This window comes from Lagopus leucura, unplaced genomic scaffold (genome assembly GCF_019238085.1).
Source record: "Lagopus leucura isolate 7727_CA_CO unplaced genomic scaffold, USGS_WTPT01 Super-Scaffold_806, whole genome shotgun sequence".
Classification (NCBI taxonomy): Eukaryota; Metazoa; Chordata; class Aves; order Galliformes; family Phasianidae; genus Lagopus; species Lagopus leucura.
This window is the reverse complement of record NW_024962260.1, coordinates 5,196,461-5,223,027: the sequence shown is the minus strand read 5'-3', so window position 1 is coordinate 5,223,027 and position 26,567 is coordinate 5,196,461. Positions and strand designations below refer to the sequence as shown.

General features: G+C 51.8%; 1 protein-coding gene across 16 annotated transcripts in view; it reads left to right on the top strand.

The window, feature by feature from the left end:
- NCOR2 (nuclear receptor corepressor 2) overlaps positions 1–26,567 on the top strand; it is a 163,922-nt gene that overhangs the window by 28,413 nt on the left and 108,942 nt on the right. For 15 of the 16 annotated variants that reach the window (XM_042865994.1, XM_042866009.1, XM_042866007.1 and 12 more), the window contains exon 2: positions 17,643–17,854. In XM_042865994.1, the coding sequence (XP_042721928.1) occupies positions 17,750–17,854 (105 nt within the window). In that variant the 5' untranslated portion in view covers positions 17,643–17,749. Of the gene's footprint in view, positions 1–6,539; positions 6,561–17,642; positions 17,855–26,567 lie in introns of those variants that run through there. The other variant, XM_042865995.1, reaches the window with a different exon arrangement.

Here is a 26,567-nt window from a genome sequence, read left to right as displayed (position 1 = left end):
ACAGACAGCAGCTGCTCCATCCTTGCGTCAGCGAGGGCTCGGCAGAAGGAAGGGGAATGGTAGACGCTTGTTTAGCTGTGATATTCCTCCCTTCATTGCCGTTGTCATATTGTGTTAACAGAAGGTCTGATCAAATGTACACCGGGAAAGTAAGACTTAATGTTTCTTTGTTCTCCTGAAGCGGTGCTGGGAGGGAAGGGGGGAACGTTTGAATGAGACTTTTATTTATGTGGTTCAGAGAGCTTGGTGTTGCCTGTGTCGGTAGATGTGTTTTTGTGCTCTTTTTTCTTAGGCTATTCACAGCGTTTTTAGCTGGGAAAAGACTTTATTTGTTGTTTGTGGAAAGCCTCTGCTGTGCGATACAAAAACCTCTTGGGGGGTAAATATTTAGTGGGGTATGCTCTGTTGGTACGGACTTCCTTACTTGTTTTAAATTCTTCTTTAAAATCTCAGTCAGATTATTTAATAAAAAGAAAAATGAGGAACGCTGTTGCACAAGGACTGGAAGGAACCCAAGTAGTTTGCTTACTGTTACAATTGCGACATGACTGAAAACATTTGGTAAAGAAAAATTAATTGCCTGGTGTATTTGTGGTTTCCTGTTGAATCTCAGTTTCTAGAGGAGGCTGAAGAACCTGTGGATGTTTCCTCAGATTACTAGATAGCACTACACCTTGTGTGTATGACGAAGGACCTTCAGCAAAGCGTGCTGGATCGCAGTGGGTTGGTGTATATGGGCTCCTCCATCCTGCACGTGGCTGATTTCTCCTTGTAGAGGATGAGCAGAGGTAATGAAACTTAGCCTGGTCCAGTTCCACTTCCCTGAATGGAGTCTGAACGTAGGTGCTGGCTTGAGGGCCATCCTGCTTGGACTTCAGTGTGAGGGCTGCGGTTTCTGAGCAGCTCCTCGTGCCCACATCATTCTGTTAGCCACCTGCTGATGACTTTCTTTCAATCAAACGTCACCTGAAGAAGGACGATCATGGTTAACCACTGGTTGTGCTTTCTCATGGACTTCAAAGCAGTAGGCAGGGCTGTTTTTTAGGGAAGGAGAGGGCTGAGCAGTCTGTCAGCAGAGAAGGGATCCGGTGCTTGGCCCGGCTGCGGCACGCTGTGCTGGGCCCACCAGGTCATGCAGGAGATGCTGGTGTCCAGCCTGGCACATGGCTCCAGGTTGTGAGCTCTTTGAGGCTCCTCTTCCTTCCACAGGGCCTTCCTGTGGGAAGAGGTATCACTCGTATGGCTTCTGTGTGGAAATTGTTCATCTCATTAAACACCAGGGTTGGTTCTTTAAAGCATAGTCAGGGCTGTGGGGGGAGTGTGGTTAACCGTGCAGGCTGGAGACGGGCATAAGCTCATAAAGGAAAAATGTATGTAGGAGTTTATAGCTGCGTATGAGCGCATTAAAGCTTTAATTGGAGATCATTTACTGAGATCAAAATGAGCCTCCATGCAGCTACACAGCTTTCAGGGAGCTGGAAGCAGCTTATGTAAGAGATGTGAGCCCCACATCTGCGGGCACGGGGTGCTTGGGAACATGCACAGTTGCTTAATGTCTGCTCCTTGTGGTCCCAGAAAACTGGAGTGGGTTTTTTTTTGTGTCAGTTCCAATAATGAGAAACGTATTTACACACTCGTCCAATCGTCTGGCTTTTCTGCAAGTTTCCCATCCAGTTTTCAGCGTGTTTGCTCTTGGGACATTGGGAGTTAGATTTTCATCTTGACTCAACAGTGGAAACTGGCTTCATTTATCGCTTCCCAGTTTAGCTCCTGTATTAAAATTATAGCAAGGCTGGGGTTTATTTTTGTCTTGTGTACATTCACCTCCTCTGTATCCTGGTGTCTATTATTAGAGTCCTGCTCTGTTGCTAAATGGGTTGGCCGAGCTCCTGGGGACAAAATATGGAAGCATATGACTGGTCTGCACTACCCCTCAGCCGTCCTGCGTTTGGAGTATTCGCAGTGACCGGGTTGAGCCTGCCTTTGTCACAGCTTTCTTACTGTAAACACTGAAGATGAAGAGGGCAGAGTGAGTAGAGGAGAGTGGCCCATGGGTGTGTGAGTGGAAGGAGGTAGAGGTCATGAGAGGTAACAGAAAGTAGTGGTGCACTTGGAAGGCACCCGAATGGCATGGCCGTGGACAGCCCTGTCCTTGCTTTGATGTTGTCTTTGTTGTTGGTGGGATATTTCCATTTCAGACTGCAAATAAGGCCTCTGAAAGAGGCTGTGGGCTACAGGCTCACCATTTCCTGAATTAAGAAATCAGTTGGAATGTTTCTATGGATTTCAGCCTTGTTTCAAAACCCTTGTGACGACCACATCTGCTGGCTGGCAGCCAGGCCTGTGTCCTCCAATCTGTACCTAGCCTTATGGCTTGCACAAGAGCCATGTTCGTACTTCCTCTGATGTCACTTGCCTCCTGTTTCCACATTCGGCCTGAGCCCAGTGGGGGTGGTTGGTTTGTTTTGGGGTTTGTTTTTTTTCTGGGATTTGATGTATTTTGTAACTGGCTGTTGGCCGTACAACTGTGTTCTTGCTTTGCTTGCAGTAACTATTAGGTCATGCTTGTTTAAGTGGCCTCCTGCATCTTCTGCTGCTGTGTCCCAGCTCTTAGGAAGTACGTAAGGGTCTGTAGTGGTGTGCCATTCAGGGGTGTAGTTCTTGGTGCCTTTTCAATGTTTTTTTTAAATAGCTTGGGCAGTGCCTTTGGCAAGGGCACAACCCAGAGCTTGCTGAAACAATTGAGAGGAGTTAGTGTTGTAGCACAGCTCTGGATCATGTCCTTAGTTCTGTTTTTCTTTCCTTCTAATTCATTGCTCTCAAAAGGCATGATGAAATGCTTCCCCTGCTCCCCTCTGCTTTTTCCTTCTCCTTTTAAGCTATCTCACCAATGTGGATTTTCTCCCTCTGTGGCCCTTTGCCATTGTGCCAGCTCTGGGTGTGTGTACACTCAGTTCTGCTCCACTGACATGGGCTCATTAAGCGCACATTTTTCTGTAGAGTCTCTTGATCCAGCAAGAGGAAGGCTGCCTGGGATTGCCAGCTCTCACATAGATGCTTGGGTGAATTGTCTTTCCATCTCCTCTCCTCTTTGTGTTCCCCATCCAGTGTCTTTCAGTTCATATGTATGTGCCACGTGCTTCCTTGTTTTGCACGTGCAGGCAGTGCTTCCTGACGTCAGGATGGGTTCCTGGAGACGCAGCTTGGCCCATGCTGAGCTTTCTCCCTGCTAGCAGGGGCAGGTCTGCCAGGCTGGGTGTGCTCTGAAGGCTTTGGCTCATGGAGTGAAGGCTGGCTAACTCTTCCCCATGGCTGTGGCCATGTCTTTGGACTGGTTGCCAAAGGGTTTGCTTCTGTGCCATAGAATGACTTGGCAGGTGAGGAGAGGAGATCGACCAGAGCTGCTTCCACTAACTGTCAAGCTTTTGTATTTGTTTTTGTGATTATTTTCTTTTAATAATTTTATGAACTTTAGAGCGTGCATGACTGAACAGTTTAATTAGCTGTGGGAACTGTTTGAAATAACTTCCTGGGGCTTTCTGCAGTCCTTGCTGCCTTTCCATGTTTTCAGCACAGCAGTTGCCATGGGCATCCTCTGCTTCCGAAACTGCACTCTGGTTTGTTAAGCTTTGGGTCTTCTCTTCTTCCTTCTGCCGCCCCAAGGTGTCTCTGGGGTGTGGAACTGCTGACAGGAGGAATACCAGCAGTGCCATTAAAGCTGTTTGGGCTTCATGGAAAAGTGAGGCTTGGCAGGGCCTGCCAGCACATGTTAGAAGCTGCTGACAGGTAATGTGCTGGAGACCAGCATTGGAGTCCTGCTCCTGCTGCAGGGATGGCGACTCCAGTTGACTTTGCAAGGGTTGGCTGGTTCTTCTCCAGGTCCTCAAGCTGGGACTCCTTGCTGTGGCCCAGTGTCTTTTCCAGAGCCTGGGTGCTGGGATTGCACGTGGTCCTGGCCCAAAGGGACCTGGAGAAACAGCGAGCTACCTTGCTTTGACGGTGCTAACCATAGCAAGGTTCTGCCTTGTGGTTCCATAGTGCTGTTAGCAGTGACCAGAATTGGCTTCCTGATACATTTTTCTTGTGCTTGTGGTGATTTTCTGTGGTCAGAGCTGCTTGTTTCTTGTTTTCCCCCTAGGCATGAATAGATTGTATCTGGAGCTGGCCTCTGTGTTATGGGGCCTGCTTTGTCCTGATGCATCCAACCTGCAGTTGGGTGCATCCTGGTCTTGCAGGTCTAGAAACTGTACACGATGAGCATTTTCAATTAGTTTTATATTGTTATGGGTCATGGATATTATGGCAGTTCCTTTGGAGGAAAAAAACGCGTCCTGTAAAAGGTGCTGTTGGTCGTTTTCCTTAAATCCTTAGATTTAGGGTTTGAGAGGAAGAAATCATTAAATGATGTCTTAAAGCTGAATAAAGAAGTCAGTACTGAATGTTTTAATGTCTTACAGATGCAGTGGGCTTGCAGGATTTTATTTTAAATTTAACAATGGGAGTTGGAGTGGCTCCAGCGCTGTAAAGAATAGCCTCTTTAATTAGGGTCTGAGCGGAGTGGCGTGCGCTGGGCTGCCATTTTGAAGTTGAAGCAGGGTTTGCAGTTGTTGTTCCCCATTTTGGATCACACATCTGAGTGCCTGGGATCGATGCGGGGATGCTCCCTGCCCAGAGCAGCAGGACTGGGCTGTGGGAGGGCAGCAAGGCTTATCCTGAGTTATTCCTTGTTAGCTCTGAGCTCACTTGTATCCCTTTCCTGTGGCCCGTTGCAGCTGCAGGCGTGTGTGTGGGATACGTCAGAGCCAGGAGGAAACATCGCCTTTGTTTTTCAGCTTCAGCTCCCCCCAGCACACAGCACGGCACCGTTCCCCCACGTGTGGCTTCCCTGGCACGGCAGCAGCACTCCGTGCATCCCGTTATTGGAGCAGTGACCGCTGCTGCTGGCCCTGGGGGTTTGTTGTGAGAACCGACTTCTGCGGGGGTTTGCCACATCCTGGTCTGTGCTGAGCTGGAAGAGGACTGTTTGACTTTCTGGTTTTTTTTTTTTACTCCTTGAGATAGTTTCTGTGCAAACTGCTTTTCTTTGGCATAGGGAAATGCAGCTTTGTAGCAAGGAGTGAGCCTGCCAGACTGGGTACTGGGGAACCTTTGTGGTCTGCATTAGCGTGGTGCCGTATTTGTCCCTGTCAAATAATCAATGCAACCAAAGCTCTGAGCAATATTATCACCTTAGTGCATTAAAAAAAAAAAAAAAAAAGATAATTGTGCTCTCCAGTTGAACAAGGTGTAGAAAGCTGTGTTGCTTTTTGTTTGCCTTCTGGTCTCTGGGTGCTGACGGCTCCCAAAGGCCATGTACTCAGCCCTCCCCATGTGAGCACTGCAGGTTTGTTGGGCCTGCCTGTGCCATTGCCACCACCCCCAGCACCCCTGGGGCTTCCATGGCCATGCTGGGAGCACTGCAGCGCCGTTCTGAGTGCTCCCAAGTGAGCTCACTGTATTTTTGTGGTGGCCTTGGCTCTGCTATTTTTTAATTTTCTCTTTAATTTCTATTGTTTTCCTCACTTATTTGCTAACTTGCAAAATTCAGCCCAGGATCACAGGATCTCCCAGCCCTGGGGTGAGCGTTACAGGGAGGTGCAGCGAGCAGCTTCTGCTCAGGTGGGTCTGTGCTGTCCACACAGTAGTGGCTGTGCTCTGGGGCTGTTTTTGCAGGCAGACATTGCCGTGCCTCTGCCATAAGGCACAGGGAGGTTCTCCAGCACTTCCCACAGCTCCAGGAAGGTGGAGGAGCTCCTTGGGACGTGGGAAGCGCCGTGCTTCCCTGCAGCCCGCGAGCCTCAGCCCCGCTCCCATGAGACAGCACGGCACGCACCTGTGTTGTTTCGCTGTCTGGCTGCTCTCCCTCCAAACTCGCTGGATGCCTCGTGAGCAGCTTGCACAGCAGCAGGAACGTACCTGCTGAGCTGCAGGAGCAGCCGCAGCCCTCGCTCAGCCCGCGGCGCTGACTGCAGATGCTGTGCTGCAGTCCCTCCTGGCTGGGATTTCGGCGCGTGGTGAGAAGTCAACAAACCCATTAAATCGGAAACGTTGCCGATGTGTGAAAGCAGCACTGTGGCTGGGGGGGGGAGCGGCCCCTTGGCACCGCCTGCATCCACGCCGTGGGGAGGAGATGGTTAACGTGGGGCCGTCGGGCCGGGTTGGCCAGGAGATAGCTAATATTTTAGAGGGTTTCAGAGCAAAGCTATAAAAAGGCCTCGCAGTATTTCAGCTCCCCCATTGTCTGCTGGAAGCCAGCCAGCGTCACCATGGCTACGAGGAATTATTACTGGCTGCCAGAGCTGGAGGAAAAGCTCATACTTTTGGCTTCAAAACAGGAGGGGTGGACTTATGTAATCCACTGTGTTTATAGGCTGAGACTGGCAGGAGCATTGAGAAATAATTACAGGCTTTCCATTTCATTTCCAGCTCGGTTCTAAGGCTGTGTGGCCTCTCTTATTTATTTATTTTGCAGCCGCGACGCTGGCCGCGCAGGATGCGGGAGGGCTGCGGGATGCTGCCGGGTGAGTGCCCCGCACCGCTCTCCTTTCGGAGGCGTTCTGTCTGCAGCAGGCCGAAATAGGACACGGCAGAAACAAGTTCCTTTGAGAAACTGGGACTTGGCCCCGCGACACAGGAGCGCTGCTGGGGCTGGAGGCCGGGAGCAGCCTCTTGCTGGAGGGGATGAGCTGTGTGTCCCCGTGCCGTGCTGCTTCCTGCGCAGATCCTGTCTGTCACTGGTGGACAGCGTGTGGTTTTTTGGGAAGGTGGTGGGAGAGGGGGAAAGTTTTTGTGTATTTTCTTCTTTTCTTGCTTTCTCTCCTCTCAACCTACTGGTCTCACGCGTTGCCATGCTGGCTGGAGACAGATTTGTCAGCGCAGTCAGACAGTTCTGCCGATGTTCGGTGCTCCAGAGAGGTGAATTGCAAAGTTAGCCTGTAATTAATGTGGGTTTGTTCGTCCCTGGAACAGTCAGCAGACGACGCTGTAATTTGGGTTTGCCTGAAAAGCAGCGCACGGTGTGTTTTGACTTCGGTCAGGCCAGTGGGAGTTTGCAGCTGCTGTTTTTGTGCTGGCTGTTGCATAAAGGCAGTGATTGCTGGCAAACTGCTTGCAGAACTCTCCCTGTGGGTGGGGGCAGTGGGGAGGTGCTCCTGGTGCTGGTGTCTCTCCTGCCCTGTCCTGTGGGGATTGCGGGGCCCTGCTGGAGAGCTGCGGCTTGGTGTGGTGTGGTGGGGAGGTGTGGGCTGAGCTGTTCCTCGTGTCCTTCCACTCATGTCTCCTTCAGTACGTGAGAATCACATTCCAACCGTGTCTTGTTAAATCCCACTGGCGCTGGGTGTAAAACTAGGAAGCCTGTTTGTGGAGGGCTATGGAAAAGAATGCTTTGATGCACCACAAACTTGCTGTAGCAGTTAAAAAGCGTATCAAAGCTGTAGATTGCTGTGATTCTGGCATCTTCCTTCACTGCATGGGGGACCTGCTGCAGAGTTGCACTCTCAGCCCATGCCTGCAGGGCTGACATTGCTATCTGAGTGCAGTGTGACAGTGGGACACCTCTGTGCAGCAACATACAGTGCTGTGCTGTTTGGGTACAATCCCGGCCCGTGCTCCTGTGCTTGGCCCCAGCTTGAAACACGCAGAAGATGTAGGGCTGGTGTAGGTGAGGGTTTATCTAATGCATTCTACAGAGATAAATGGTGCTTCACGTGTTTCCTGTGGCTGCTGTGCATGTTCAGGACGGGCAGAAGCTCCGGAGCATGGGGCATCGCTGCGAGGGCAATGAATGCCCCTTGCAGGAGCAGGCACAGCTCATGTTGGTGGGGATGCACGGTGCTGGACCAAATTATTCAATAACTTAATGATCCTTAATACTATTTAACTCCTACTGCAGATACTGTTGGACTCAATTTGAGTTAATTTGTTACTGCGAGGTTTTTGTGTGTTTTTTGGTTTTTCTCTTCCTCCGGGCTTCGTGCCAGGATGAACTGCATGTTCTGTTCTTAACAGTTATGAGTAATGTATGCGTGAATCTGTAACATAAGTAATACGAGGAAATAAAACGTGTGAGTGTGCAGAATTCATGTGTCCCATGTCTGCACACATGCTCCGTGTGTGTTCGGCATGGCGGAGCATCGCACGCCTGGGCAGAGCTGTTGGACCGCCTGGAGCTGCGCTCAGCACAGGGCTGGCTGCGGGTTGTGGCTGCAGGGTGCAGCGCTCCGGGTGCTGCCTGGTCCAATGGGATTTCTTTATTTCATCTTTTTTATCCTGGTGAAATGAGCTTTCTCTGGTTAATTATTATTATTATTATTTTCTTAATTTGAAAAAATGAGAAGGTGGCACGTCGCCAGCTCCCCCGCCTTCCTCTTCCCAGCTCCGATGAGGTCATTGCCTCTTAAAGTTTGTGCCGTGCATTGTGAGCCATGGCAGGAGGGGCGAGAAGGCGGCCGGCGTCCCTGCGCCGTGCCAGGAGCCCTGGGGCACGGCTGGGCTGTAAGCAGCACCTGAGTGAGGGGCTCCGTGGGCTGGGAACCGCTTGGGGTGCAGCTGTGAGGGGGGAGGAGCAGGGCCATGTGTGCGGGGCTCAGCATGGCCGGAGGTGGCTGGCACAGTTCTGGCACTGCTGGGCTGAGCTCGCTCTTGTGTCCATGTACTTTTCTTTGGGAATTTCCTCAGTGCTGTTTCTGAAGCAGGCTGCTCAGCAGGGTGTGAGAGTTCATGACCTCGCCGAGGATCTCTCTGGGACCTTTGTGTCCCTGACCGAGCGGCTGCAGGGAAAAATTGTTTATTTTCTTAAACACGGTGCAGAACTGCTTGCAAATTCCTGAGCTGTTGTTTTCTTCCCCACTGCCCTGAGTTCTTGGCTCAGTGGTATGAGCGCTGCAACCCATGGGGACTCCCTGGCTGCAGGTTTGGGGACTTGCTGCTTGGTGCTGGGCTGTGTGTGGAGCTGCTGTGTGGAGTGGATAATTCAGCATAGGTATGAAAGCACAGTTTTGTATATGCTGTATGAATGGCTCTTCTCTCAGAGCATATTTACTGTCTCATGCCTTTGCCGTGGGTCTCACTTAGGCTGGTTTGCAATGCAGTGCACAGCACGAGGATCCTGGGTGCACCTCTGGCTGCTCTTGGCAGTACAGTGGGCTGCATCAGTTCTGTGTGATCCCACTGGCTCTGCTGCTGCCCAGAAATCAAAGCTTTGCTGTGTCAGAAAGAGGAACGGCAGATGATGGGAGGTGTGCAGGGAGTTGAAAGAGTGAGAAGTAGAGCTGCTTTGGGAAGGCGTGGAAGGAAGGCCTGGGAGATGCTTTCATTAGCTGACACTGGGAAATAAAGCTGCTTTTAAAAGGCAAACAGTAGGTAGCTGCCCTGAACATGACTGGGGCTGGAGCTGGGTGGCCTTTAGGTCCCTTCCAGCCCAAGCCATTCTGTGACCACAGCAGGGGCCCAGGTTGCGGGTGGCAGCTGTGGGCTCCATATACTGGCAGTGTGTAGCAGAGGTGCAGTGCTGCTCATCCACAGCAGAGTGCTGGTGGGAGGTAGCACAGGGATCCAGCACAGTACTGTGCTTCTGTGCAGGGAAAACATGTTCCATCACAGCTGCTCTGGAAGCCATGTCAGCATCCCACTAATGGCAACCGCTGCTGCACCCCAGCACCATCCCTGTGCAGTTGCTCTTTGTCTCTGCGCTGCTGCTTTGCAGCCTGGTTGATTTTTTTTCCTGTCCACACAACACAATCGCTCCTTGTTAGCCCGCCGTGCTCTTTCCTCTTTCAAGGAAGGGAAGGAGCAGGAGAACCAGATCTGATAATTCCAGCGAGTGGAACTGTTCCCTTGAGCCCTTTAAGAAGAAATAAAAGGCTCTCCTTCTCTCCGCTTCTCTTTGAGCACGAGCACTTTACCCTCTTGGATTCCCTGCAGGCTCCTCACACTGCTAAAATTGAAACATCAAGATGTCTGAGGCAGCAGGAATTACCATCAGTGTTTTGACACCTGGAGGTACAATTTCTATTAGCTTTTATATGAAAACAACACCGGTTTTGCCAACGGAGTTCCCGTTAAATAATGCACGAAGACCCTGCTTCTGACAGTGGATATTTTTCTTTTGCCTTCTCAGTCTCTTGGGTAATGGCTTAATTTTTGTGACCGCTCAGGAAAAATACACACAGGCTTACAGAGAGCAATAGGGTTGTGGGCACACACGTGCTGGACTCCCAGGCACAGTCAATTATCCTGTTTGCTAATTAACGTGGAGAAAGGAGGGAAGCAATTAAAGGTTGGTTGGTCGGATTATCGGTTTGGCGTGGAAGCAGGAGGATGCCCTCTTCCTGAGATACCTGATGGTTGTAAGGCTTCACTCTGCGTGGTGTGGGGAGGAGATGAGCGCTGGGTCACCGGGAGCAGAACATGGGTGACTTTTCCTGGCCTTGATGGTGCTCAGCATCAAACATGTGCTCAGTGCCCGCTCCTGGGGGAAGCGACGGGGAGCAGAAGGGCACAGCGTGTGGATGTGACTGTCAGAACTTAGAATCAAAGCGCGGTTTTGACATTTCTAACCTAATAAGTGGTGCTGCATGTGTGCGCCTGCTTATTTTCCTTTTCACCGTGAGATGCTTTGACAGAGGAGTAAAGTCCCATTTTGACGTTTCTGTCATTTTAACCAGAGAGAGATTACAATAAATTGGATTAAGTGAAAATCTTCTTCAGATGTTTGTGGTTTGGGCTGATTTATGGATAGATGTCATTTGAACGTCACTCTGCATTTTTTAAGCATCTGCTTGATGGCTGCTGTACTGCTGCAAAGAGCAGCGGGGTGGCTGTGGGGCTTCTCCCCATCCAGTCTCCAGTGATGTCACTGACGAAGCAGTCGGCCGCTGTCTGCTGGGGCCATGCAGTCTGTGTGCATGGGAAACCAGGAGTCCTGCATCTCTGAACTGTGTTATTTGCATGTACTGCTCTTGATTTCCAGCACAGTTTTGGGAAACACTTCTGATCCAACCGCAAACCCACGAGGTTGGAGTCCAGGCATAGAGGCTTGTGGATTTCGGTTGTGGTCTCTGGAAGGTTATTTGCAAGTTCCATGTTGGTTTAAAGCTTTGTACCTGTACTGTGAGCTCATAGGGTCGTGTTCTGCCAGCTTAACTCTGTGGGCCACTCCTGCTGGATGCCGGTAGAGAACAGGAGCGCAAAAATCCCTTCTCTCCTCATAAGGTGCCGGATGCCTTATGCTACGACCATGTCAGTTCTGAAGGTGCAGCCAGGAGCTCGAGCACAGCCTGTCCCAGCTCCCTGCTGGGCCTCACCCAGCACCCAGTGGCACCCAGTCTGCCCTCACACCTCCTGTTGGCACTCTGCTGGGTCTGTTTGCTTTTTGCACCTGTGATCCCCACACCGTAACTGGTGGGGAGAGCTCACGGGCATGTGTTGCCCTCACGTTGAAGAGATTCTGATTTCTGTGATTGTACTGGGAATTTGAAGTCCGGTTCTTAAAAACCTTCTGCATTAATTTCCATGATACGATTATTTGCAGAAGATCACACTACTGTGGGAAGATAAATTTGTAATCCTGCTTAGCAGCTGATCTTATCCCCCCGGAGTGGCTGCGGTTGCATAAGGCACAGTGACCTGAACTCCACTTCTTAGGGCTGCGGAGGGGAGATGCTGTTCCCTTCTCCCCATGGGGCCGCACGGTGCAATCCCTGCAGCCCTGCAGCTCCCCCAGGCCTGGGGGCTGCCCGCGGCCCCAGCTGCTCCCACAGATGGGCTCTTTTCCTCTCTGCCGTGGGTGAATCGGAGCTGTCTGTGATGGATCCTCACTGCGACAGGCTCTAAGTGGGAACTCTCAGGGGAAATTAGCCTGCAGCTTTTGGCTTTATTAAATATTCTCCAGCACTGTCCCAAAGGACTGCTTTTTAGTGCTTGTCGGTGTTTCATTTGTATTTTGAACATCACCTGCAGGAAATGTGACCGTGAATAGCCTGTACTGACATGAAAGTCTACATATGAGTGGTGGACAGCTGGCAGACAGCATGCCGTGTTCTGCAGGGCTGAGTGCTGGGGTGTCCTGCAGCAGAGGAAGGACCCGGCTGGAGGTGCTGCAGGTGACTGAGAAGCTGGTAGCTGCCTTAGAGCTGCAGCCCACAACAACTGATGGAGCCTTTTATTAGAACACCCATCTAATGATTGGTTGAGCACATATAAACTATTTGTAACTTTTAAATTGTGACCGGATGTATGGTAGCTCATAAAACAGACCAAGGGTCTGAAATGCCTATTAGGTTGATGGAAACTGTATTTTCTACTATTGTCTGTGTATTAGAAGCATTTTTTCCACGAGCTGTTCAGCTTTCCATCTGCCTGAGCTGCACGGAGCTGGCCGTGGGGATGAGCTGTGTAATGGGATATCTGAGCTGGAGGAAGAACCCGCTCCGGCTCAAGCAGTCCTGATTTGAAAGCACAGTTGGCCAAAGCTGTGCAGATCTGCACAAGGAGAAATTGAAATTGCTCTGTCTGATGGATGCTGAGGTTGGGAGCTGCTGCTGAGGGAAGCTCAAGTGGGCAAAGAGCAAAAGCTGCCGAGTGCAGCTGGTGGCTGCCCCTGGGGCTGCCTGTGCTCCTGGGATGCACTCGGGCTTCAGGAGGCGGGGTGGGTTTGCTTGTTTGATGTGATGAAGGAAGCGAAGGTTGATTTGCCTTTTCTGACTGCTTGAGTATTATTTTCTTGACTTTTTGCCTGCAGAGCATATAAGCCCGGCCTCAGAGTGAAGTCATGGGAGATGCTGATTAATTGTGAGGGGGGGGGAAGCAGCAAATTCCCCGTTGGGTAAGAGTTTACCAGTGGAGCTGTGACCTTGTTAAAACATGTTAACTCAATAAAAGCCTGAGTGTTTAAAGACAAGTGACTTCTTCCTACCTCGAGGGGCATAATTAAGCCATTCCACACCCCTGAAAGCAGAGCTGTGGGAGGATGGAGGAGCTCCCATCCTGCACAGTAAGTCACAGCTTCCCATGAGGTCAGATCAGCTCTGTGCGCAGCACCCCTGGAGCTGGGCTTTTTTTGCTAGCAAGAATTATTAATAACAAAGAGATCTCAGTTTAGTGGTCATGAAACAGGGTGGGCTGATAGAAGGTGCTCTGTGAGGTGGTGGAGCCCCTGTCCCTGGAGGTGTTTAAGGAAAGGGTAGGTGTGGAGCTGAGGGATGTGGCTCAGCAGCCTGGTGGGGATGGGTTGATGATGCTGATCCACGCTGCCTGCCCCGCGAGCTGCTGCGTGTTGGTGCAAATGTTGAAAGTGTTGTGGTGCCTCTGCAGAGGCTTTGACCTTCTGTTCAGAAGCTGTTAATTAGCCAGAACAGGGAAGCAGAACGTGCCCAATTAATGGCTCCCACCTCAGCCCTGGCTCTGCCATGAACTTAATGAGCTGCTCCTTTCTCTGGGCCACGGCAGCCGGAACTTGGTTTTGAGGGGAGGAATGAAAGCAGCAGATGTGTGCGGGAGCAAACGGTCATTCCAGCCTCACCAACGTGAGGATTGACTCATGGCCCTGTAATCACCTCAGGATGTTAGGAGCGCCCTGTGCAGGGTTCAGAACTGGCCTGAGCTGTTGGGTTGGCATGAGGATGATGTGGGATGTGCTGGGTGAGGGTTGGTCTGGGAGCCCCTGTGGCTCTGTCATTTACTGATTCATGGCACAGCCGCGCGGCATCGTCGTACAGTTCTGAGTACCTTGGTTTACAGGTCATTTAATTTATTTGCAGGCTTTGTTTCAGTTCCCCAGGGTAATTTTGCTCCTTTGCACATCTTCCTATGGCAGCATTAAATTGTGCAGTTTGTCACAACAGTTCAGCTTTTATGCTGGCAGCCAGAGCTCTTCAAAGATGCTCGTGTGAAGTCGAGACTCCTGAATCATTAGAGGATCATGAAAGAAAAAGAATAATTTAGAACACGGAGATGTTTTGTCATCTTTGAAATTGGGAACGTGTGAAAGGAGAAAATGTTTAGCAGCGCGATCCGCCTCAAAGAACTTATCTTAGGGAATCCAGAAAATGAATTTCCCCTCTTTATGCAGGATGTAAATAATCAAAAGTGTCACTCCTGAGCCGAGTAATTTGTTCAACAAAAGGATGTGGAGGAGATGACTGAACGCTCACGGCGCACCCCAGACATCAGAGGACCCATCTTGGCAGCGGTAGAAGCAAAGTGTTTGAAACCCAAATGAGCAGTGTGTGCTGTGCCATAAATGCAGAAGGTTTGCAGGTGCTCTGCGCTCCCCCCGCGCCGCAGCCTGGGCTCTGTGTGTTGTTACAGCACGGCTGTTAATGTGCTGTTTAGTGTACTTGGGAGCATGGCTGAAGTAGTCATCGTTATCGCACGATGGTGAGGAACTGCCTCTTTTTTTTGTCCCCTCTTGATTTTAAGTTGTGTGTGTCTGTGAAGCTGCAACCTGCAGCATGGACCTGCTGTGCTGCGAGCACTTGTTGCTGGGGGCAGCAGAGCTGTGTCCATCCTGCTGTGCTGCTGTGCTGTGTTGCCCTACACTTCTCTCCTTGCTGGCCACTCAGCCTTCACTACTGCCTTCCTCCCTCTCCTCCTCCAGCCCCATTTCCCATTCAGCTCCCAGTGCCCCAGTGGCTGTGTTTGTTTGGTTTGCTCTTTTTTTTTTAGTTTCCTCTTCGGGCATTTCCATTCGTCTTTGCGGATCATCTTCAACAAAGGCCTCACGTGGTCTGTTTGTCTTCTATTTCCAGCCTACACTTAAAAATAACTCCTTTGTTTCATGAATGGCCTGTGCCTGGATCCAGATCCCTCTTTCTCTGGGGGTTTCTTTCTCCTCGCTGTTGGCTGTCAGGACCTTTCCTGGGAGCATCCCATCAGGGCAGCTTGCCCATCCCTGCCCTGCAGAGCCGTGAGCCCCGTGTATCAGCTCCACTCATGAAAACTGGCAGAGGGCAGCTCAGGGCAGAGCTGAACGCCGTCCCAGGCCCAAAATAGCTTGGAAAGATTGGAAACACAAGTCCTGAATCCTGCTTTATGGCTCTTGGTGCCAGCAGGGGCAGAATGGAGTCCCCTGGTGCTGGGGTTGATGCTGGGGCTGCCGTTCCCACTGCGGCTCCCAGCAAGGAAGACCTGTTGTGTTGTGCCCACAGCTGCAAAGACAGGAGAGAGGTGGTTTGCTGTGAGCAGCCCGGCCTGCAGCAACTGCAGGAAGGATCCGGGAGCAGGGCAGTGCTGGGCCCTTGTGTTCCCTGAGCAGCCAGCCCTGTGTGTTGTGCTTCTCCAAAGGCAGTGCATCCCGTGCAGGTAAAGGCTTTGAGCCCAGGGCTGGAGTAACCTCTCATCCACACCGTGCAGCTCAGGATGTGCCTGATCTTTCCTGTTGACCCTGTGCTGCTATTTTAATTTAGAGCCTCCGTACCCTGCTGCGATTGAATGCTACTGTGGATTTCTGGGCTGCAGACGCCGACGTTGTTTGCTTTGTTATTCTGAATAGAGCCTTAAATATATGGCAGGCGGCCGGCTCGCCTATTGAAAGGACTTAACAGATACAGTACATACAAATATTTGTGTCCAATGTCAGCTGTCGTCCAAGAAAATTTCATGCACGTGTGGGTAAGACAAACCCATTATCATTGCGGGCTGGTGTGTTTCTTAGGAACGTCCTTCAAATCGTTTTCATTACATCTTAATGATTTTCTGCTTCTGCCCATTCTTTAAAGAACTCGTGGGTAAGCTTCTGAGTGCTGTGCCCGTGCCTGGGCTGGGGGTGCTTGTGTGGGTGCAGCCTTGTGATGGGGTTTTGTGCCATCATGTTGTGGGCTGCGTTCTAACGTCTTCTGCAGGCCATCCGTGATCCGTAGACCACAAGTTGAGTAACATTAATTTGGGTTAAGAAATAGAATATTCTGTTAAGCTTATTTCAGCGTGTCTTTTTTAATGTTTTAAATTCAAGAAGTCTGCTCTCACTGGGACCCTTACAGCTTCTGTAAGGATGGGTAAGTGGGTACTTTCTGTGAGCTGGCAGTGCCTTGTCCTCACCTTCAGGCAGGGGAATCGAGGCAGTCCCTGACCCTTGTTACACTGTGTGTAAGCCAACGATCAGGCCCAGGAATCCTGCCTCGCTTTGGAGCGGGTTCTTGGGATGTTCCTGGGCAGGGAAAGGCACAGAGGTGTTGGGTATGGATCTGGGAATCTCCTTGCTGGATGGAAGCAGAAATGAGCTTGGAAAACCTGCCCTCAGATTCCGCAGCTCTGCATTGCCATCCTGGGGCAGGTTTGCCAGCAACCTCTTGCTTTCTCCTGTTTCTAATTAGATTGTAAATCTCATACCTAGCACTGTAATGGCTAACGCAGGTCTGTGGATAAAACATTCCCTGATCAAGACTCCAACCAGGGGGGAGAAATACTTTTCCGGTGAGACAATGTCTGTTCCTCATCAAAATCAGTTGAGAAAAGTAGTAACCAACCAGTCCAGATTTAAAGAGCCTGGCTGTGCTATTTCTGGTTTATTTCCTATTAATCTGTTCCTATTGTTTGCATTCCTCTCCTTCAAACAATTAGTTAACAATGCGTCCCCAGCGCAGGAGCACTCCTGGAGCGGCTGCATGCCAAGGTCCTGGTGTGCCCCGTGCCCACAGACACCAACGTGCCCCGGGGATGAGCGCAGTGGCACCAGCAGGGCTGTGCTGTGCTGGGCTCCTTCAGTGGCAGCATTGAGATACCTCTGCATTTCTGCCCTCCGTAGCCTCAATGGATGTATTGGTGTATTTTCAAGCTTGGCCCCTCTGTCAGTGATCTCCTTTGCCGCGTGTCGCCGCTGGAGCCGTTGCTGTGTTTTGGTTTGGTTTCTGGCTGTGTGGACATGGGCGAACCAGCAAGGTGGCCCCGTGCCTGCCCGGCACAGATAGCGAGCGCTCCATCAGTGTGGGCTGGTCTGTGGTCTTGCAGGAAAAGAAACTCTTCCTCTTTTTTTCCTCTTCTCACCCATTGTTGGTTTTTGCACATGCCAACTGCTGCTTCAGTTGAACTGTGCTGGCTTGGGCTCGCTGCTCTCCCTGTGGAGCAGAGCTGGGCAGCTTGCAGCCCCGTTGGCTCCCTGCAGCTCCCTCTGGGCCAAGGGGAGTTCTCCCACTAGTTTCCCAACCGTGCTGCAGCTGCAGAAGGAATTGCAACACACGATAAGCCACTGTGTGTGTGGGCGACCAGTTTGTGAAAATGCCCTCTGGGCCGTGGTGTCTTCTGTGGCACTGGCTCTAATCAGAAGGGCCGATTCAGCATTGATGTGGCACCGGAGCTGTGTGACACACTTCAGTCCTGAGCTGTGGGCAGCGCGGTGCCCGGCTCCTGCTGACAGAGGCTCCTGCCTCATGCGGGTGCAGGAATTGCTGGGGTTGGAAGGAGGGCACCGTGTTATGGGCGCGTGGAGGTGCGAGCAGCGCGGGGTGCTGGAGGAGGAACCTCAGGGTGCAGTGTAGGGGGAGCGTGCAGGAAGCAGGGCTGGTGGAGAACCATGAGAGCGGTCAGGTTTTGGGGATCGTGTAAGCCTCAGTGTTGGCTGTCTTGTGGTCGACTGAGTTTTAATCTACCGCTTTCCTCTTTGCTTGCAGTTGTTGCGCGACGAGGAAAGCACACTCATGATGAAGAGGAGCTCTTGGCTCTCCTAATCTTCTGTTGGTGATTTGGAAGCAGCCACCGCCACGTCTGCTCTTTCGACATGTCTGGATCTACTCAGCCCGTGGCACAGACCTGGCGTGCCACCGAGCCGCGCTACCCCCCGCACGCCATGTCCTACCCGGTGCAGATCGCCCGGCCGCACGCGGTAAGACAGGAGCTGCCTCCCCGTGCTGCCCTTGGTGCTGGGCAGCAGTTCCTCTGTGCTGGTCTCACATGTGGCAGTTAAACAGAAATGCTCGTGATGTGGGATTTCACCCTTTTTTTCCCCTGTGTCTTCTGCTTAGTGCTTTCAGCTCTTCCCTTTGTGCCCCTTATGGCAGTGCTGTCCTTGCACACCGGCTCACCACCTGCGAGTGCTGAGGACTATTGGTCCTCTGGAGAGCACAGCTGGTTTGGTGGAGGGAGGGGAATGTGGTTCAGCCCCACTGGGAACCAGAGCACAGTGTGGTGATGTCCTCAGGGCAGGGGTGAACCTGCTGCTGCTTTGGGTCAGGAGAGCAGCCCTGCTCTGTGTGTCTGGTGGTAGTACTGTGAGGCAAGGAGGAACTCTGCTGATTTTCTTAACATTTTGCCTTTTCTCATGCTTTTCCCCTCCCTCCTTTTTGATGTGTAGTCTTGTCTCCTGTAGGACCAAGCCATGCATTGAGATGAGGGCTGGCTGTGTTTTGCTGAATGCACTGGGTTAACTCACCCAGATCCGGCCTCTCCCTGCGCCCTGTCACTCATATCCCTGCTTGCTCATCTTGGATGTTTGACTGCTTTAGGTTTAAGCTCTTAACGGAAAAAAACCTCTCCTTAGTGGAACAGCTTTAGTCAGCTCAGGCTGCTTAAATGAATCTTATTAGGTGCTGGAGTGTGGTGTGCCCTCTCCTTGGTGAGCTGCAGCACGGTGCATGTAACAGGAGTTAGCGAGGTGACCTTGTCTCAGGGTTACTTTGCTGATGGTGAAGGCTATTGAACTGTGAAACTCCTGCCGTGATGAATTTAGGGTTTGACTTGAAAGCCTGGAAATGCAAGAAATGTCAACGAAGAGGTGAAATTTCCCTGTCTGCCCTCTTTGTTGGGCTTCAGCAGAGCGGCATGTAGAGCAGAGCTGGAGTTTGGAATGGCTTTGAAATAGGAACATACAGAGGGTGCAGGACGAGCTTTTGGCTGAGTTAACTGGCTCGTCTAGATTGCTTGGGGTCTGCCTGCTTCAGCACAAAGAGGCTTTTCATGCAGGCTATGAGACAGGCTGACCTGGTTTGATCTAGAGGAGTTTTGCTTCCACTGGTATGAGCGTGTTTATTTGGGCGGTGGGTGGAATGAGAACGTTTGTCTCAACAAGAAAATCCCTGTTCTGTTTTTATCAGAAATTTGAGCAGGAGGATGTGACCAGGTGAGCAAGGTCTGCTGTTGTTGTAAAGCCTTGACTGAAAAACAACTCCCTAAACCTCAAAGCTCAGGTTGGGGGGGGATTTTAGAAGAGGGCAGGTGGCTTCTGGTTTTGGGATTGAATCCTCATCCCTTGCCAACCCACAGCTCTCCCTTAGTGTCATGTCAGCAGAATGACCCGAATGGGGCAATTGTTTGCAAGGGAGGCTGAGCTCTGGGTTTCTGCAACCTGTCCTGCTCTCTGGCTGGAGTGAATGCTGTTTTTATTCTATCCTATTAATGTTGGAAGAAGTTGCTGGCTTTTGCTTCTAGCAGCTATTTTTACTGCCATGTGTAATCTTCCGAAGTTACGCGATACCCTGTAGGTGTCTGGGTGCAGGAAAGCTTGAGGTTTTCAGCTGGAAGGCCAAGCAGATCCTCTTGCCTCTGGGTGGAAGCGTGCCAGCCCCATGCACCCTGAGCGCACCTTGCTGTGCCGGGGGCAGGCAGCCCCGTGCCTTGCTGGGAGCTGGCCGGGCTGTGGCTTTGAGGATGGGGCTGCTCTCTGGTGGGGTTACTTGGGAGAGCTCCGTTGCTTTGAAGCTGCTGTGCTGCTTTACCATTGAAGACAGTGGTATTTGCTTGCATGTCTTGGCCAGGTCGGTTTTGTCATGGGGTGTGTTTGCACAGTGGGAGCTTGTTTGGAAGAAAGTAAGAAAGGCCAAAACCAACCCAGCGCTGGCGTGCCTTGCATCTCATTAGGTCTCAGTGCTGGGTTGCTGCATTCCACGACATCCTTTCATGCGAGCTGGGAACTTGTTGGCCCTGGGTTCCTTCCCCTGCCGCGGAAGCGGCCTGGTCACCTCCTGGGCACGTGGGGCTGAGCACAGCGGGGCTGCGAATGCCATGAGAACAGAAATAAGTAATTGCAGTCCAACTGTGACGGGCGCACCCAGGGAAACGTGGTGCAGCAGAATACTGAGCTCCGAAATGAGCCGTGACATTATTTTAGGCTTGGAGACACTTTATGAAAAGTGATTTAAAGGATTTCAGCTGTTGGATTTCACAGATGAGGCAAGCGGGATTGGGCGTTGTGAAGGGGCATTAGGCAGGGGAAGCAGGCTGGGTGTTTTTCTGCTCGCTGCTCACCAAACCTGAGGGAATATCCAACAAAATGGATGAAAAAAGAGGCGTTTCAAACAAACTCACAGAAATGCACTTGGTGTGTATGGGTACCGGCTCCCAGCAGCGAGAGCCAGGAGCTGCTGCTTAGCCAGGGGCTGCTGGAGGAGATCCAGCACAGGGTGAGCAGGGCTTTGCGTGCTGCTGTGGCCTGCAGGTGCCAGCTGTGGGGAGGGCTGCTCCCGCTGCCCTGGGGTCTCCTCCTGCTTCTCTGCCTCTTCCTTTCTGATTTGGTGCCAGCTGCTGCTCAGGAGGCAGACCAAGTGTGGGATCTTATGACCTGAGATTTAATTCCAACGTATTAAAAAATTGCTTACAAAGCAACTTTGCCAAGTGTGCATGCTCTCAAACAGAAGTTTAGATAGAAAGATTCTGTTAAAAATCACCAGTGAACAGTTTTTGTTTTGTTTTGTTTTTTTTCCCTAAGAGCATTATAGCATAGTTAGCCAAAACTGCAGGTGGAGCATGTTAGTTTTCTGTATTAATTAGCTGCAATGTTGGGATGTTCAGCTGATTCCATCATGTTCTGCTTGGAAACAGAAGAATTGTTTGAATGCTTTGTGACCTTTAGCTAAAGGTGAAAAAACACATTACTTACGCTGTTAACCTTCTAATGTGTCCAAAGTTCATGCTCTCTCAAAGCAAACCTTGGCATGATGGATATTCCTTTTCAGGCAACCTGCAGATATTTTCTGTAAACAGATTGATGTCCCTGCATGGCCACGTCCCCTGGAGCCCCTCCGTGGTCACTGTTCCCTGGGGCAGCAGGGTGCCCCTGGTTCCTCGCTGGGTGCCCAGTCCCCTTGCTGTGCTGCTGTCTGGGTGCATGCTGCCATTGCCAGGAGCTGGCTGTCCCCACCCCAGAGCAGCCTCTGTTTTGAACGTGCTTGTAGTATTTTGTTACTTACTGGAGGTATTAATCAGGGTTGGAGAACAGTTGGGGTGTATGCACGTGCTGCATTGGCATTTGAGTTGTGGCGGTGTGGCATCCCCTTCCAACAAAGCCCTGTTCCCCACCCAGCAGGATGGAAACATGAGCTTCCCTGCTTAACCCCTGAGCTCCAGCTTCCACAGGCCTTTGTGCTTTCTGCCCGGCCTCCCCTCCTGTCTGGGAGCAGCTCTCGGTAAGCCGCTGTAGTTCCTCTGCTGACACCTTGCAAAGCATCTCCTGTGCCAGAGCGATTGCTCACTTCTTGGCCAGGCGCTTTCTCATCCATCTGAACCAGAGGCACGAGGTTGGTGCAAACTGGTGTGCTGATGCCTTGGCCAGGTAGTGGAGCGTGGCCTTCCCTGCCTGAACTCCTCCCGGCAGCTGTGGCACAGCAGGCTGTTGTGCACGGAGCTGCATGTCTCTGGGATGGCAGGAGCTGGCGTGTGTCCACAAGGCAGGGAGCAGCAGCACGATGGTGGGTAAGCACAGGGAGGGCATTACAAGTCTCTGCTGCTGTGGTGGGCTTTTTTTTTCTTTTTCTTTTTTTTTTTCAGAATGATTATTCACACTTTTATCTCCAGCAAGCAAAATGCCAGTCTGTGTTGGTGCTCTAGGAACTTGCAGAACGGAAGGGTTTATGGTGCCAAATGCTAAAATCCCCCAGCCTGCAAAGAGCCTCCTCCAACCATCTCCAGGAGTGAGAAAAAGCTGCCTGCTCCCAGCTGTGCAGCCGGGTGGGGGGCATCGCTGCCAGCTCTGCAGCCCACAGCCTCCAGCAAACAGCCCAGGGAAAGGCTTGAGCAGCAAAAACCTGCCTTGGAACTTACCTGCTATGATCAGTTCTGCCATAAGAACACAATAATTCCTCCTGAATTAACCTGAGATTTGCAGTGCAGTATTGCACGAGGTTGGTCTGGCTGAGTGGTGGTTTTGGGAGAATTGGCTTTGTGATTTAGGATCAGGAGGGATGCAAGTGAAGGAACAGAACACCTAATTCCCTGCCCCGGGGTCTGTCTCTCTGTGCCAGGAACAAGGAGCTGGCTTACAGTAGCTGCTGTGAGCAGGGCTCATTTTCCCTAGGAAAATTCTCACTTACACAAAACAACTTTTTTTCTTCAAGTACAGTTTTATGGCAGTTTCCTAATCTACTTCTTGGACATGAGTTGATGTAGAGGATACTTTGCTTTTTGTTGATTTCAGAGTTGTAAATCCACAGGGGAAGAAAAAACTTGCTGCATATGTGGTTTGGCAAAGGTCGAGCTCCAGAAATGCTGCTTTTGGAGACATAAAGTGCTGCCAGCCTGACTCTGTCCATGTTGCTCCACCAACCCCTGTGGTGGAAATGCCTTTTGCAGGACTGGGGGATCTGCTGCTTGTCATTTACACACAACTGTGAGTGGGTCAGGTCCCTTAACCTGATGAATTTGTTGTGCAGTTGTAAGGAAGTGTAGCTGGGAGCTGAATGGGGGATGCGGGAAGGCAGCGGGTTGGTGATGTGTGGTGAGGGACTGCTGTGGGAGAGAAGTGATGATGAGCAAAGTGACCTGAAGCTTTCAATGTGGATCATAGAATTGCGTGGGTTGGATGTTTGGGGTTTGGCACGTTGCTCACCCCACAGCAAGGCTTGTGGCTGAGAATGGCTGCAGGAAGCAGAGTGCCCAGCATGGGGATGGGGGGAAGGGCTCAGTGCTGGCTCAGCGGTGCCGGGACGTGACTGGGGCAAAAGAAGAAGCCAAAAGTCTTGTGATGGAGAGAAATTCAAATGCAGCCCTGCGATGAATGTGCTGCTGTTCTGCGTGCGGCCCTGGCTGCGGGGGCAGGCTGGCTGCTGGCCTGGCACCAGGCTCCGGTCAGATGACTGGGAAGCCAGGGGAGCTGGGGGCTGCCCCCAGCACGCCGTCACTTCTTGTCCGTGAATGGCACATTCAGTTGGGACAGCCACACGTCGCTGACAGCCCTGGTGTGTGCAGAGGGACGGGGAGAAGGCGTCAGGAAGGATGCATTGCTGTGCAGCTGCTACAGACGCTGATGGTGCCGGCAGCAGCACGGCCTCTGTGTGGGGACGGCAGCAGCGATCCATGCCTTCCAGGAAGGGGCCTCGCGCACTGTGGTCACCTCCTAAAACAAAAGGCCGACTCAGCAGCCCTGCGAGGTGGATGGCAAAGAGGCTGTGTCAGAACAATGAGGGCATTTGTCTTTTCAGCACATTTTGCATCCCCGTAGGCAAGATAAAAATGCGTGCATTCAGCCAGGTTTTTATGACCGACCTTATCTCCAACAGTATAGCTAATTGTGAAGCAGTTGGTATTTGTTTTTATTTTTTTTGAATCTGCAATGAGCTTGACCCAGGCTTTTGGGAAGGATGTGGGGCAGACAGCAAAGCGCCTGGGGACAGCCTGCTTTGATCAGTAAGAGCGATGATGCTCTGTAAGGTTTTCTCTTGCTTCCTGGGTGGATGCTGCTCCTTTGTGCTGGGGTTCTGTCCCCATGCAGCTTCCTCCCAAACCTCCTCCTACCTCAGCCGGCTTTGGGCAAGAATTTTCTTCAGGCAATGGCTCAAAAGTGCATTTCTCGGTCTGATGAGCAACTGCTGCCAGCACCAAGGGGTATCCAGGCACCAGAGAGCTTTTCCTTTTATTGCTAAAATAGGTCACGCTCATTGCTGGCAGACTGAGATTTAAAGCAACTTTTTTTTTTTTTTTTTTTTTTTTTCTGGCTAAGTTCAAGGTGTACAGAGCGGAGTGGAGGTGGCTCTCATTCACTGGGGAGGTGCTGGAGGATGGGTATTAGGAAATGGAACTGGCTGCCCTGGGGCAGTGGGCAAAACAGAGCTGCTGGAGCTCAAGGGGTGTCTGGACCATGCTTTTGGACTATGCTTTCAGACGTGGGGCTTGGGTGGTTCTACTGTGGAGCCAGGAGTTGGACCTGATGGTCCTTGTGGGTCTCTTCTGATCTGGGACGTTCTGTCACTCTGTGAGCAGCAGGCCCAGCTGGCAGATGGCATCGTGGACCTGTGCTGCTCCTGCTGGGTGTCAGTGCAAAAGGAGAGTGGTGGTTTTAAGTGAATTGGTCTTATTGTGCACTGAAAGTCAGTGGGGAGCTCCTAGTTACTTTCTCAAGTGGAGATGTGGTGAGCAGCAGGGCCAGGCCTCGTGCAGGCAGCTCGAGCTGTGCTGCAGTGCTCGCCTGGCTGTGCTGGACATCCTGTGGGCTCTTTCCAGCGAAAAGCCCTGGGTGTTTACGCTTGTTCTTCTGCTGGTAGGAGGAAGAGAGGAGCAGCAGCTTGCTTATTTTACTGCAAGAGCAGCTCCAGGCTTCTCTCCTGCAGGCTCCTCTTCCTGGGGCCCGATGGGGATGGATGGAGCAGGCAGTGGTACCGTGGCTGCACTCAGTGGGGCTGCAGCACTGCCCAGTCCTCGTGCTGCAGGCAGAGCCCAGCTTTGCTCCCAGCCTCCATGCGCTCTCCTGGCTCAGCTCAGGCAGCTGTGAGTGGGGGAAGAGCAAAGTATGCTGGTGAGTGCACGCGTTCAAAACAGAAAGTGAGAGAGGCAGGCGGCCTGTGAGCTGTGCACAGCCATTGGTTTGGCGCCTGGGTTATCCTGAGGTCAGAGGGCACAGGGAGGAATTTGCTGGAGATGCTGCAGTAGGTAAGGCAGCTCATTGAGAGCTCTCACAAAGCAGCTTTCTTTTTTCGTGAGGCTTTCTGTATTTCTGTGCCACTGAAAGCTTTTCTGCAGCGCTGCGTTCGGTCTCCTGGCTTTAGAGAGTTTGATTACTGTATTTAAATGAGCCCGATAGAGCTGGGTTATGTGGGGTGATAGGATCTACCAGGGGAGGAGAGAGACGGTGTTCTGAGCGCTGTGGCATTGAGGAAGAACGCAGAGAGTCCTTGAGACTGAGTGCACTCCGGTCCCTGCCCAGCAGCCCCAGGCAGGGGAGGTGCAGCACATCACACTTCCCACTGGCAGCGCAGGACGGCTTGCTGGGAGCCTGCTGGGGCACCTTCTCTGTCTGCCGCATGAAGAAGTGTATTTTAATGAGGCTGCTTTTGGCTTGTTAGCATTTTATTTATCTAAACGTTGGCCTTGTGCTGTATTGCTCTGTCGTGGTGATTTATGGCACCATAGCACTCTGTGTCTGTCCGGTCCAGGTGATGCTGCTGTTCTTGCAGGCTCAGCCCAGCCAGCTGCTCCATGTGCTGCAGGGCTGGGAGCTGCACAGAGGGACCTGCTGCAGTGAGCATGCCCTGGGCAGGTTTCTGGCTGTAAGGGAGTGAATCCAGCCGCACCGTAGAGGCCAGGGGGTTGCAGCAGCTTCTTCTGACATTGCCTGGGATGACATAGGCTGCCCTTGGCTCCAGCTGGATGCTAAATTGCTGTGTGGGCTATGCTGTGGGCTCAGACCTCACTGTGAGGTGCTGCTGGTGCTGGTCGCCGTGCTGTCCCTGTGCTCTGTGCCGCACAGCCCCGTGCTGCTCTGTGTCCTTGGGAAAAGGTGCTGCCCCTCTGCATCGTGAGCTGAGCCCTGAGCAGCTCTCTCCTGGGTTTCTTCAAGGTGATTTGTTCCAGTACTGCTGCAGGTGCACGGTTTGAAAGTGGATTATGTAGATTTTCCTTGTCTTTTTTCTAGTTTTACGTAGCTGGCTTCACGCGAAGCTTTGGAGATATGGCTTACTGCTTTTCTTGCGTCTGTTCCTTGCACACAAGATGGATTGGCCTGGGTCAGGGCAGCGCTCCAGCACGGCGCAGTGCCAGGTGCTGTGTGAAGGACGAAGAGCAGTGTGTTTCTGGGCCTGGAGGCACAGACAGCTCGACCTTTTTGCTGCATTTCGGTGTCACGCTGCTCCCAGCAGGGATCCAACCTTCCCCTTCTGCCTTGGTGGCTCCTGTAGATTTCCAGGTCTGCTCCTGTGTCCCAGCAGGTCTCCAAAACACCGCTGAGCAACACTGAGGTCTTTTCTGGAGGCAGCCTGTAAACCTTTCTGGTGTTTGTGTCTGAAAAACACGCCCCTAGCTCACAGTGGAGCATACTGCAGTAACTTTCTGAGCAATTCATCCACCTATGTCCTGCCTGGTGTCCCCTGGTTCCTTTGACAGTTCATCACAGGACACAGAAACCTGTCAGTTTTGATTCCTGTCACTCATTTTTCAGGTTATGTTTTCTTCCACTAAAACTGAGTGGCGATATGAGCGGAGCAGTCAGACAGCGGTGCCCTGAGTGGGGATGTGCTGATGTGAGCAAAGCGGAGCAGTCAGGCAGCGGTGCCCTGTGTGGGGATGCAGTCCTGGCCCCAAGGTCGAGCCTCACCTGCTGCTTCTGGCTGTGCCAGGAAACTCTGAGCTCCAGGAGCTGTTTTTTGGAGGGTGTTGGAGGAGAAGGCAAGGCTTGTATG